The 13,684-nt window shown below is 41.8% G+C and overlaps 1 protein-coding gene across 3 annotated transcripts in view; it reads right to left on the bottom strand.

Moving 5' to 3' along the window:
- Nucleotides 1-4,889, bottom strand: part of LOC113150550 (transducin-like enhancer protein 4) — a 31,491-nt gene extending 26,602 nt beyond the window's left edge. For 2 of the 3 annotated variants that reach the window (XM_026343103.1, XM_026343104.1), the window contains exons 1-4: nt 4,282-4,889; nt 3,820-3,917; nt 1,783-1,846; nt 1,601-1,645 (exon numbers count right to left, since the gene is read on the bottom strand). In XM_026343103.1, the coding sequence (XP_026198888.1) occupies nt 1,601-1,645; nt 1,783-1,846; nt 3,820-3,917; nt 4,282-4,326 (252 nt within the window). In that variant the 5' untranslated portion in view covers nt 4,327-4,889. The remainder of the gene's footprint in view (nt 1-1,600; nt 1,646-1,782; nt 1,847-3,819; nt 3,918-4,281) is intronic. The other variant, XM_026343105.1, reaches the window with a different exon arrangement.
- Between the last annotated feature and the right edge of the window lie 8,795 nt (nt 4,890-13,684).

The raw sequence follows: 13,684 nt of genomic DNA, 5'->3' as shown, positions 1-13,684 counted from the left end.
CTCAACCTCCTACAAGCGTCTTAATAAGCTCTATTTAATTGCTTGCAAGTGCTTTCTGCACAAATGGATCAAAGACACCTCACCTACTGTTTCCCTCTGGTACAGAGAGATCCACAACATCTTCCTTCATGAACAAATACAGGCTGGTATGAAATAGGATAATGGGTTGTTTTTGAAGTTTTGGTCATTGCTTACATGCAGACATGAAACCCTCTTAAAACCTCACCTTAAAGAACTACATGATATAGTAGATAACATACCTACGTCATGCCTTTATATTTAAGGCGGAATGGAGAATTGATGATTTACATAAATCTGGAAAGGGTTACAAAGTGATTTCAAAGACTTTCACCAGTGGGTGGCTAGTCAAAATGACCCCAAGAGCACAACAAACATTCATTAATGAGGAAAAGAAGCAACCCAGAGTGACAGCCAAAGATTTGAGAGCATTATTGGAACTGGCTTACATCTGTTTTCATGAATCTACAGTAGCTAAACCATTGAATAAGCAGGGTGTCTATGGTAGGACACCACAAAGGAAGCTGCTGCTTACTAAAAAGATCATTCCTGCATGCCTGAAGTTTGCCAAACACTCCACAGCAGTATTGGCAACGTGTTTTATGAACTGATGCAACTATATTGAACAAGTTGGAAAGAACACAAAACACTACATATGGCATAAAAAGGCCACTGCATAGTGTATGGTGGAGGAAACATCATGATTTGGCCCTTTGCTTGCAGTGATTGAGGGAAAGATGAATTTGAGGGAAAGATGAATTTAGTAAACAGACAATCGTAATTAATTTTCAAGGGTTCACATACTTTTTCCCCTATCACTACGACATTTTTACGGTTGTTCACAATAAAGAAAGACCAGAATTTGTTTTGAGTTATTTTTTAGGAACATCCTACTTGTTAATTCTCTTGACTTGAACATTGGATCAGATTTTATAACAAATTAATGCCTTGAAATTTTAAGATAGATAGATAGATAGATAGATAGATAGATAGATAGATAGATAGATAGATAGATAGATAGATAGATAGATAGATAGATAGATAGATAGATAGATGTCTCTGTTTCTCTAGTTCTATTTCCTTCTTAGTTGTGTGTATAGTTGGTGTGGATGTGGTGGTGTGGTTGCTGTGCACCTGTTCTCTGTGTTAAACTAAGATAAGATAGACTACAAAGGGGAGAAAAACTTTCCACATATTTCCAGACTCTTCAAAGACTCGTCTAAACATCTGATAAATAGTATTCTGTGTGATGTACTTTTAACCTGTTTCTCAGGTTGCAACTATAATCCCTGATTCTGGCAGCCAAAAAGTGTTAGCTTCTAAAACATAACACAATCTTTTGTTTCAAATATTACAAATAAATCATTAATATAATACAATGTTCAGTGTTAGCATCATACAACACCAAACTCCTATAACCTGAAAGAGGTGCAGCCTTTCTAGTTATAAGGGTTAGGGTTAGTTGCCAAGTTATGTTGATCTTGATTACCATCTGCACTCCCCTAACACCTACTACATTGTGGGTTGAATCACTTTTACTTCTTTTCGACAAGAAAGTACAAAAAAAAAAGAAATTTCCTACCTGCTTGTGCATCTCGATGTTGAGCCCATACGACATTTCATAGTACTGAAAAAACAAATGTCAAAGTCAGGATCATGTCCTCTCTGTTCCTCTTTCGGCAAGCACCAAAAATACTGATGCACTCATGCATGCACACACAAACACACACACACACACACACACACACGGTTAATGAAACTCACCATAACATAGTGTCTTTGCATCTCAGTTTTCTCACTGGCTAGTTTCTCACACTCCAATTTCAGACTGTGAGGTAGAGGCAAAATGTTAAGTCAGTGTATGCGCAATCAAATAGCACCCAACAAAAACATATGTTCAAAAATAGAAAAGTTAATGTATGACATTAAGTCATGACACTCTACAAACTGCCTTCTGTCTTTTATCATTAAACAAATTAAAAACACGTGAAAAATGAAAAAACAAAAAATGAAATCCAATATGTCTACTTGCAGGCTACTGAGCATAAGTAAGTAGCTACTGTACATCCTGCTACTTTAAATTTACATTTCTAAATCTGAGTGCAACAAAGCAAGACAGCAAAAAAAGAAGCTGATTGGATCACACTAGATTCCCCTGCAGGCACAGACACTTACTCAGCATGTACAGTGCAGTAATTAATGGATCAATACATGACCACACAAACCCCATCATATATTCTTACGGTGAGTAAAAGCCCAAACTGCACCATCAACAAAAAGGCATTCGTATAATGAGGATCCTTTTTACTGCTGATATTATTCAAAAGTTTAACTCTAGCAAATGTTGTGCATCACTAGAATCCTTTAAAATATCACTACAGAAAGTGTATAATCAGACTGGTGTAACTGAAGTTATGGCACTGGCATGGTAAATGCAGAAAAACTGAGACATCTTAAAGGTTAGAATCTGCCAAATGTTTCTTGTATATAAAGTCTAAACTCTTTTACTAAGAAAAAAACATTATTTTAAGATGGATGTCAGGGCTTCTTTAACGTTGCCCAGTTAGTTTTATCAACTCAGAAGCTCAGAGAAGTTCCTCTGCCAACAGATCAATTATGCAACGCTTAGAATGAAGTCAAAAGGTGAATCATCAACATCGTAATCACACCTTTACGTGATCATGTAAGTGAAAGTCATTACGAAGGACACTTAAAATTAGAGTGTGAGTGTGACGAGAGACTGAATAATTGTTTTTCAGCTCAAGGAAAGTTTTAAAAGACATTGTCTTTCTTCTAAATAAAGCCTGACAAGTCATACAAATGAAATGTTACCCAAGAAACTGAAGATGCACATTTGAATAGCTCCCTGCAATCAGGATTGGAGTGGTATGCACTAGTTTGATTACACACGTGCAACAGACATGGGCCACGGTTCAGCTGGTCCAGCCCCAGGATTGGCCAGCAACCACTTCATGTCACCAGGTGATTGGGTAATTATTACGAGGTGGCCAGTGTGCGATTACTATGCATTGGTATCATGCTTATGGTTCTGCCCTGAGCATTGTATTTCACACTTCATTGTGTCAGGTGAAAAAGTATTTCACACCACTTGCACTTGCAAAAAGAGACGTGCACACCAAGGTTGATGGGGTTTACCTGTGGTTAGTCAACAGCGAGGGGTGGACCAGAGGCAAAAACTGGGCCACCACTGTGTTACTGTAGCGCCACACAAAAAGGTCTAAGAAGAATCATTTCATGGGATGTCCAGAAGGATATTTACTTCACACTGAGAGTTTCATGTCTCAGTCAAATCCTCAACAAAAATCTGCTCTTGACTTCTATTTCATGTCATTGCGTCATGCCTTTGCCTAATAGTTTGACTCCTGCGTGACTGGCACAAGGCAGGTTAACGCCACAGAAATTCTCTTCCTAGCCTCATGTGGAGGTTTCACTTTAATCCAGACCAGGGCTGCACTTTCAGTTTTTTCCATTACTTGATCTATCTATTACTACTATCTATTCTATATTCAGATATTCATTTTTAAACACAGAGGAATAGGGTGAAATAACAGAAAATAATTATATTATTAATAGCATTTTCAAACATTTTTACTTAAACATTGCTTATTTTGATTATACTTGGAAATCACTGCTGATTCATTTTATGTCTATGGACTAATCAAGTAATTGCTACAGCTCTAATATGAAAACATTAGAATCACCCTCCAATCTAGTAGAAAAAGCTTCATGAGCAGATGTTTCCATGCAGACGTAATGTGATGTTCCATCTTTACTCTTTACCTGTGATATTGAGCTTGCAGGAACTGGAACTCCTCCTTGATGCGGTCGCAGGACTCAGTGACAGTGAACTTAAACGGCTGTCCCGGCTGGTGGGGGACCTCAACCCAAACCAAACAGCGTGTGAGGGAAGAGAGGAAGAGCTGAGCCACCAAAGTTCAGTGTCACGACACACACACACACACACACACACAGACACAGGCAAGACTGTACATGACAATAGGCCTCTGTGATACGGGTGGCCTTTTGGTTTCACTCAGTCTTCTCTTACACGGTAACCCACGCACACGCACAGGCACAGGCACACACACATACAGCTGCAGCAGCTTTGACAATAAGCGCAATTGTCCGTGCGAGCGCGCAGTGGCACGGAAACTTGATCTAAACTGATTACGCATCAAGCGAGCGGCTGTTAATCTGCGCTGTTTGGACACACTGTCTTGGCTGCTCCTGTTTTCTACTTACCGGATGCCGTGCCGGGGGGTACATCTTGCTCAGATCTCGAATCATTAAAAATGAATCGCAAAGTTCGTCCACATGAACAAGAAAACAAATAATGTGTGAGCACGGATAATCTTTTTTTTTTTTGCCCGTGCGTAAAAAGGTCAGTGGCTGGTTTGAGGGCTACGTGCAGGTTCTGTGAAGAGTGGAAACATCATCGTGAGTTTTGGGGTTGACAAAAAAAAAAACAGTAAGTCGCTATTTTAAAAGTCCATTCAGTGCGACAATCAAAGCAGGAGTTGTCTCAGTCTTCTCAAAACATCTCCAGCGCGTTGTTCTACGCGCACAAAGCTTAATGATCTTCCACTGAACTAACAGCGAATCCTTTATTTTCTCAGATTTTCTCTAAAACAAAAACACCAATTTCTGGATTTTCATGACCCTCCTTGTCCACGGCTGAGCTTCTCCACCGCGTATATCGGTTAATTTCCTCCAGCCTCCGGGTAACGCTCACATCCTCGCACAGCAGCAGCGCCGCGACCACCTCGCCGACTGTAGAAACCCAAATTTAGAAGCAACCAGTCGTACGAGCGCAATTACATATTCACAACAATTATCAGAGACCGTACCGTGACGTCGGGACGTGTAGTTTAATTCATATTAGTCAATAATAAGCACTACAGATGTGCGTCTGCTGTAAAGAACTACAACTTCCCCGCTCCACCGCGAAGCCTCCAAAGCCAATGGTGTGCGCTCTGAGGGAGGAGCGGCCATTAAAGATAGCCAATAGGAACAGAAGGGTTTACATACCGGACTCCATCCTCCTGCCAATCATAGACATATTGTCCAATCATCTCTAACAGGATGCAATTTATGCAGACTCCCCACGTGGGGACTCGGTCTGGTACTAAAAGATGTCACACGGATTAATCTGGAAACTATCTGTTGACTTATGTGTGTTTTTTTTTATAGAGACTTCCAGGCTGAGACGAACATATGGCCCCTAGGTGTCTCATGTATTTCCTGTTTTTAATTGAATTGCCTATTAAAACAGTCTGCTGTTATGTCCACAGATTACACTCACAACCCTGCAATTAAATTCTCATTCAGCTCCCTCAGCGTGCTTACATAGGATGTAAATAATATAAAGGTTAGGCAAAATAATGGAAGCGCTTCATTAAATTAAATGATCATTAAGTCAATTAGCTGTGTCCGTGACATGTGGGGAAATGTTTACATGTTTCATTTCACTTCCATACTTCTCTCTCTCTCTCTCTCTCTCTGTGTCTTTTGACCATCGCACCTGAGGTCTGGGCACAGAATGACCCTCTCTGGAGCCCCGCGTGTGTCTTCAAAAACCCTCATGTGTGCTGATTGGCAGAGCTGCCTCAGCTCCGACAAACACGTCCCAGCTTTTCGTCTCAGTCACCTTTTGTGAGCTTGTGTTTCAGATATATTCCCGTGCTATGGGCCGTTTTCAGTGACAGCGTTTTGACAAGCCGCAGCTGGAAAAAACAGTAAATAATACAATTAATTATGGCTGCAAAGCTCCGTGGATATGCTTCAGTTTCAGGGTCCTGGTATTGTGCATGCTGCCTTACCTGGGACACTTCAATCATTAAAGTAAGCTTTCCACTGTATCTGTTACTATGCACTCTCACATATTATAACATCATTGCAGGTTTTAAACTATTTTAACTTCATTTATTAGAAATGTTTTGTCCAATCATTTTGGTCTTGTCTAAAGACTACTACACTAGTGATGCACAGAATCTATTAGTATGTAGTTTGGTGATATAACTTCCCAGCCCTGCACTGCATCTTAATTGCTAGAGCTATAGTAAACCAGAGTAACTGAGCAGTGTAGAGGGCCCCTTATCCTATCCAACTAAAACCCAGCTAATTGAAGAACATTAAGACTGGAACTCACACTGTGCCAATCCATCGCTTGTATGCACACCAGTGTTTACAGTATGCATCAAGCCTACATGCACCACTATGAGTGGCCGTTTAATGTAAGTAGACGAAACACAATCACTGCTGCTGGGTCAGCGGTTTACATAACTGCTGTGTTAAGTCATTTAGCCGAGCAAACAAAGTACTATTGTTAAAAATCTTAATCGTCTTACGTTGCATTACACTTCATATTTCTCCTCACTTTCTCAGAATTTGTCTTTGCCTCTTGCTGTAACGTCTTTGCCTCAAAGCAGATAATAAAAGAGATTATCGTGTGTGTCAAACACGAGCACACAGGCGTAGAAATGGTTATCCACAATACGCCACCACATCAATCCTCTCCTCCTGTCAGTCTCTCTGCTTCTGTCTGTCGGCCTGTCTTTCCTGTTGTCTCTGCCTCTCCTTCATACATACACAGGATTGTGCACACATACACACCGCCTCGGCCATTCAAATACACATCTCTATCTGCCTCACATACAAACTAATATCTCAGGTAAGCACAAGGCCTAAAATGACCTGCTGTCGTGGTGCGTGAATCCACTAAGGCTCAGAGAAGGTAATATCGTGCCCTCCCTCTTTCCCCTTCAAGGGTTGAGCCGTGATGTGGGCGAGCAGGGGAGGTGCAGAGGTGAGGGAGGGGGGCAGGTGAAGAGAAATAAACAGATTTATTTGCCTGTGCCCCTCTCTGATTATTTTGCCCCTGCCTTTTGTTCCAGACCTTATGAAACCCAAATGTCAAGTGAGGCGAGGGCCTCATATCGAGCCCTGTCAATCACGACCCTCTGCGCACCTGAAGCCTTGACGCTGGATTATTGGCTTCAACACAAGGGCTGTCTTTGCCGCTAGCCGCGATGCCTCAGACGATTCGACAGCAAAGTTTTTTTTTTTTTTTTTTTTCTAAAGAGGAACTTCATTTGGCAGCTGATGCGCAGGGGATTGCACAGGAGCAGATTTTTTGAGGATAGATGGGTAGCAGGCTGAATGTGTATGCGTGTGTGTATGGGGGGCCAGAGTGGCTTATTGAGGGAGGAGGGATTAAGGGTGAGGAGGTAGGCTTGACATGGGGAGTGGGTGCTGAGGAAACCCAGCCTTAACACCTTGCTCAGTGCACTGATCCTGGCTAGCTATCAGCACCTGTACATATGTCTCTTAATCTCACTGCAGATTTCTCTTTCCATCCTTCCATACACACACACACACACTCAAATACACACACATCACCTTCTACTTTAATATCACTCCCTCACTATTACTAACTCTGGCATCCATATATTTTCACAAACACAGCCCACTGGTCACATTATTTACCTTTTGTCGGGCTTCGGCTGCTCTCACCAGCACCAGGACACAATGTTTTATTCACTGTCACATCCAATTCAAATGTTGCAGCTTAGGTGAGAATACATAAGAAAGGCACATAACAAATGGTCAGTCCAGTTACATTCATTTCCTCAGCCTCCCTGAAAACATATGACGCTGAACTTCTGCAGAAAATCTCAACGGAAAATGTAAGTAACTTAAAACCCAGGTGGCATTAGCTCCAAATCTGAAGCGTAATTTTTCTTAAGGCCCCCACAGATTAGATTAGCTGGTATTAGCGTCGTCATTAAAAACTTAAATCTCCCTCTTTTGTAATTGGGCAATTTGGCCAAGCTAGATTTGAACTTCAATAGTAAAACTCCCCAGGCTGCATTAGGAAAATAGAAATCACAATAATATCAGTGATATATATAAACTTTATATATTTCTTTGTTTTTCAAATAAGGATAAAACCATTTTGGACATATTGGCAGAAACAGCAGCTCGGCCTCGAGTCAGTGTGACACTCTGTGAGACAAGCTGTAAACTCCTGTGATGCACTATTGACTGTGAAAAATGTCAAACTCTATACTGTATGACAGTGACACAAGACGGTTTCCCACTTTCGCATACAGCCGTTTTCCATCAGCAAGTTAAAAAGTGGGCTTATTATGTTAGTCTTTCTTCCACCAGATCCACTTGTGATTACTCTAATGACACGATGTGTTAGCAAAGCAAGTTCACAATAAAGCAGCCTGTCCAAAAAATACAGTGTTTCACTAATATATTAACTTAATATTTCCCAATAGAAGCACGTTGTTATGATTTTAGAACAGTGCGGTCAAATGTCCTTGTGCTGTTATAAACTATTTTGACTCGATTATAGGAATTAGACAATTTGTTTTTCGAGCATTTAACAACTGCCCTTGTTTGCATGTTGCTTTCAGCCTCGTCCATTTCGTGAGTCTGCCATGTTGCTTTGGTTTTAATATGTTAGAGGCTCAGAATTTATTCCCCAAACTCCAGAAAGGTCTGATGTGGTCCACATGTTACAGTGTTTGTCTGCAATTAATCACACAAATTTCCAACTGATTTCAAGATGTGGAGAGTCTTCCTGCTGTGACTATGATCCTTAGGGCTTTTGCTATTGTCTTACAGATCGACAGGGTTACAGAGGTATATTTACTATAAAACAAGCACAGTGGTGTTGTCCTTTCACCACCACTCCATCCACTGGGTATAATAGAATAATGATATAGAGCCTGTCTGCCATTGTCAGTTTATATGTGTGTGTGCTGGGGGTTCAGTGTCTACCTAATCATACTTGAATGAGCTCTAACCACCGCTCTGTGTTCTTAAATCTCTTGTCCTTACGGCAAGCTGCACCTAAATCCCCCATGGTCACCCCTTTAACACGTCATTAATCCCCGGCGGCCGCCCCTTTGAACAGGGAGCTTGTGTGAAGGGATAACCAGGCCTCCTCAGACACAGACATAGAAGGCGGAGGCAGCACAGTGCTGGATTTACTCCACTACCAGCAGGTTAATCCTGCTGCCACGCTGAGTGAGTGCGGGGAAGCGGCGTGTACTGCATGTGTGTGAGGAAGCGTGTGTCTTTATTGGAGACAGTTAAGGATCGGGTCCATCACAGTAACGACTCTGGGGGAACATCAGCATCTGGTGCTCAAAGTCATCCAGTCCCCCAAAAGGAACATACAGATTGCTGCCATTTCTTTATTAGATTACAAATGGATGGATGCAAGTGTTTGTGCTGATAAAAACCGAAAAAGCATGGAACGACCAGATGACAAACAGACTGAGACGCTGAAAGCAGAAAAAGGGAGACAGACCCAGATGAAGAATAATTAATTACCAGGGAAGTGGTGACATCGACAACAACTGAAAGAAAGTCCTGAGGGCCTAAGTAATGCAGAGAGCTAATCAGAGCTGCAACATCCAAAAAGATACGCAACACTAGTTTGTGGCAGACATTGTAGAAGTAGGTATCATAGGCAAAGCTAAGACACTAGTTTCAGTATAAATTAAGTGTGTTATAAAAACTATAAGATTATTAAGGTCCAATATTTGACAACAGCAACAATATAGCTTCTCTTATGAACACAGTTTTTACAATTGTGTTTTACTATTGCTGTTTTTGTAGAAATAAATTGACAGAAAAAACTCATTAAACTGCTACAAGAACTGATTCATTTATGTCCATCCAATGACATATCTGCTGATGGTCCTTAAGCTCAAGTGGATGACTCTAAACTCACTGACTGATGTTTCATTCATCACTGCTCATAAACATCCTGCTAAAGCAATAAAGGGTATTTGCAAAGCTAAAGAACAGACAATTCTTGAGTGAGCAGGTCAGCCAGCTGATCCGAACCCTTCATATGCTAAAGAGACAAGCAATAATTGCACACAGTTTAAGCATATACATCATTGTATAGGCACAAACATTACGGTGCCTCGAAATAGGAGATTGTGTATAAACACTTGCTGTAATTTCTACGCGGTAAAACCAAAATGTGTAAACATGCCTTTTAAATAAAACCTGAGAATGTGCACTTTAACCACTAATCTCTAAAGTAGTGAAATACGCAAATGGAAGGGCAAATGAATAATTAATTTGTCTTTGTCCCGAGCATTACGGCCGGCGCTGTAAGGTACTAATCCACTGTACTGGACTGTAATGAACGACAAATAAATGTAATTATTGTTCACTTTAGTGTATCACATTCATAAAGTGACAATGAGGCTAGTAACATTCCTTGTTAATATAAAAAGTCTTTGCCTTTGTCTGCTGCACAGAAGACTCTCAGATAGGCAGTTGGACTTTTAACATTCTGTCTCCTCTTCAGTCTAAAAGACTAATCAGCCACTCTGCAGGGCTCTGGCTGCTAACCAGGACTAATTCTGCCTCCTGCTGGCTGGTGACACACACTGGGACAGCCATGATTGGCTGTTTAGCACCAGGGGGTACACCTCTGATTGTCTGCTTAGCATATTTTTCCCCCTCATTCTCAAGGCACATACTCGCTCTTACCCTTATTGCACCGTGCAACGCGAGGGAAACAGTAGGAAGTTATAGATGTCTGTGTTTTTCTGCAAGTCAATGTGTGTTTTACATCACATGCCACAAGGGTGCGTTTGGGAAAACAAAAAGGCAAATCCATCACCAAGCGAACCCCCCCCCCCTTTCCTGTTTCGGTGGCTCCCTTTTTCTCTCTTTCTTCTCCACCACAGCACAGATCAGATAGAATGTCACCTCTACAAACTGCCACGAGCTAATTAGCAGTTAGCCATGTTTGTGTTCTTGACTGATGACAGGATCATTTACTCAGGTCTCCAGCTGGCTCTGTTTGTCGGAGCCATCTCATTAGCATGGCAAATTAGTCCCACTCAGTCAGGGTTCTGCCTCACCCAATGAGAAGTGATTGGAATGCAAATCAATCAAGAGGGCGGGGAAATGAAAATCACTAAATTGTGGTGAAGATGGAAGGATGGGGAATGCTGTGTGAACTTTAATTTAGGAGGAGATATAAAAATAAAATCAAATTGTTTCCTGTAAATTAAGGACAGAAATAGAAAAGGCTAAGACTGAAGAGTCTGTTTTTGGACAATACAAGTTGCCTTCACTTCGGAAAGGAAACATTCAAGGACGATGCCCCTTGCATTGTTGCATGTGATTGTTATTAGTTGGAGGAAATCAGCTGTAAATTGAAGGAACATTACTCTGAATTTGTGAGCTTAATTCCCTTAAAAGCTCAGCTTCATTCCCAATATTAAAGTCCAAATTTAATCAGCAGCAGCCATTTGTCAAATCAGTGGCAGCCCTACCAGGTACAGTATGTAGAGTATTTAAAACCTAGAGGGAAAAAAAGGAAACAATCAATAAATAAACATGGTTCAGCATAATAACAAGCAGCACTGCCTGGCAAAGAAACCTTGTTTGTCATCATCGCTTGGTAATTCTGCTAAGTGAGCCGTTAATACATTCCCAGCGTAAAACAATCTCTTTAATTTTATATTCTGTCATCAGTTTTTTCTCCTCATCAGCAGGATGTTATTGATTATGCTCTCGGCTGCTTTCACAATGAGACAGCTGTATTTCTTTCTTTTTTTTTTCAACACGTCATTGAAATCAGTAGCTGCATTTATTGTTGCCTGCTTATAATATTTGACTGAAGCCTATAGCACATGAAGGAACGTACACACTGTTTTCATTTTTTTCTTTCTCCTGCACAGAACAATAGATGACAGAGCCATCAGGGTTTTCTAGGTACATTTATGTTGTTAGAGGTGCAAGAGGTCTGTGTCTCACTCTCTCTTTTCTGTGTGTTTTACTTCTTCAAGTCAATCTCTGTGAAGCTGCCGCTATCTCCAGTTTCATTTGTCGACAGGCCTGGCAGCAGGGGAGGAGGGAGAAGGGAGAAGAGGGGCGGTGGCGGTGTGAAGGACGGAGGTGGAGAGAAGGAGGGGGAGCAGTAATGTAAGAAAATTGGAGGATTAGACGGCGAGCCCTCTTCCTGTCTGCTGCAAACCCCCTCCTCCTCCACCTCCTCCTCTTCTTCCTCCTTCTCATGCCTCCATCCAACCCTCAGACTGTAATAACACAGCCTGACATACTGATGATCACCCCCCCTCCTCCCCCATCCCCCCACTCCTCCCTTATCCCTAACAGATCTGTCATACCTCTTCTTTCTCCCTGGCTTCATTCTCCTCTTCTTTTGGTAAATCTAAAACCTGGACTTTCTCCCTCTTACTTGGTCTTTTCCAGTTAAAAGCAGGATTACACTCTATTTGTGTCTGTCTCAGCCTGACTCTATCTTTTCACTGTCACTCTCAATTACTTTACTCACCTCCTGCCATCATCAGCTTTTCTAATCTTTACCAAGACCTGGTCCGTGCTATAAAGGATTTGCAAGATCTCTATATCTAAATTTGAGGCAGGTTTTCATCATTGCACGTGAGTAACAGAGCGCAGGGATGTGGTGCTGACACGACACAAGGCAAAGAGGTAGCAGTAGTGGTGGAGGGGGTGTGAGCAATGAGGGAGAGTTCCAGAGTGTACATGGAGGGGTCTGAAAGGGCCTAAATGGATCTGCAATTGGACTCTCTGAGGTCGTCATCAGCCCAGATTGCAGGCCATTAGGGCCTATTTAAAAGAATTACTTCCAGGATGCAATCAAAAACCCTGATAGGTAATCAATGGCAACTAGATCAGGGCACAAAGGCAGTCCATGTGTCTCAATCAGCCACCATTCAGCAGGACAGGGAGATCAGTACTTGCCAGAAACTGCATTCGGTATGCGCACATGAACATGCTGTACATAATATAGTCTCACGAATACCTGAGACACCTGTACATATGCATGGAAAAAAAAACATTACTATATAGAACTGCACAGTCGCTGGGAGCGTACTATCCATCGTGAGAATCTCCATACACCCATGATAGTAAGTTGATCTGCAGATAGCCACATTACTCTCCTCTGCTCCCAGACAGTGAGTTATCAGGAAGCACGTAATGCCTCTAACATCACCCCCTGAGCTTTAAAAGAAGAATTACAGGACATGAGAGAGAGAGAAAGCAGGACCATTGAAGGAAGAAAGAGAGAAAGAGGTAGAAAAAAAGAGGAGTAGGGCAGAAGAAATAATGATCAAATAGGTAAGAGCAAAAGAAGGGAGGAGACTGTGGACAGACATGTTGATTTATTACATCGTCTAGTTAACCGAACAACCTACACAGGCACATACTGCCCACACCTGCAGCATCCAGCGAGAGTGATGAGTGGGTAGAGGTTGGTAATGCTGCTCAATGATGCGTACAGCATTTAGTTCAGTCTGACTGCGCCCATTTCTCTAGCCATGCGCGCTCACAATATGCCCCAACAGGCGGACAAAAAGAGAGAGAGAAAGAGAGAGAGAGCAAGTGCCAAGGCCACAAATTGGGTCAATATGCCTGGTTCATAAACAGAGCAGAACCCTTGGAGCAGCCCGACATGTCAAGGGGCAAAATTAGCACCCACATTCGAGCTGGAGGGATTTCTTGGCGTGCACAAACAGGCACACGTGAAGCACATATGCAAACAGAGACAGAAGCTCAAAAATGTGCAATAACTCGATTTATTAGGCTATATACACCAGTGCATATAAATGCA

The sequence above is a fragment of the Anabas testudineus genome, chromosome 9, assembly GCF_900324465.2.
Source record: "Anabas testudineus chromosome 9, fAnaTes1.2, whole genome shotgun sequence".
Lineage (NCBI taxonomy): Eukaryota > Metazoa > Chordata > Actinopteri > Anabantiformes > Anabantidae > Anabas > Anabas testudineus.
The sequence above is the reverse complement of the archived record's forward strand: the minus strand, read 5'-3'. Positions and strand labels throughout refer to the sequence as shown.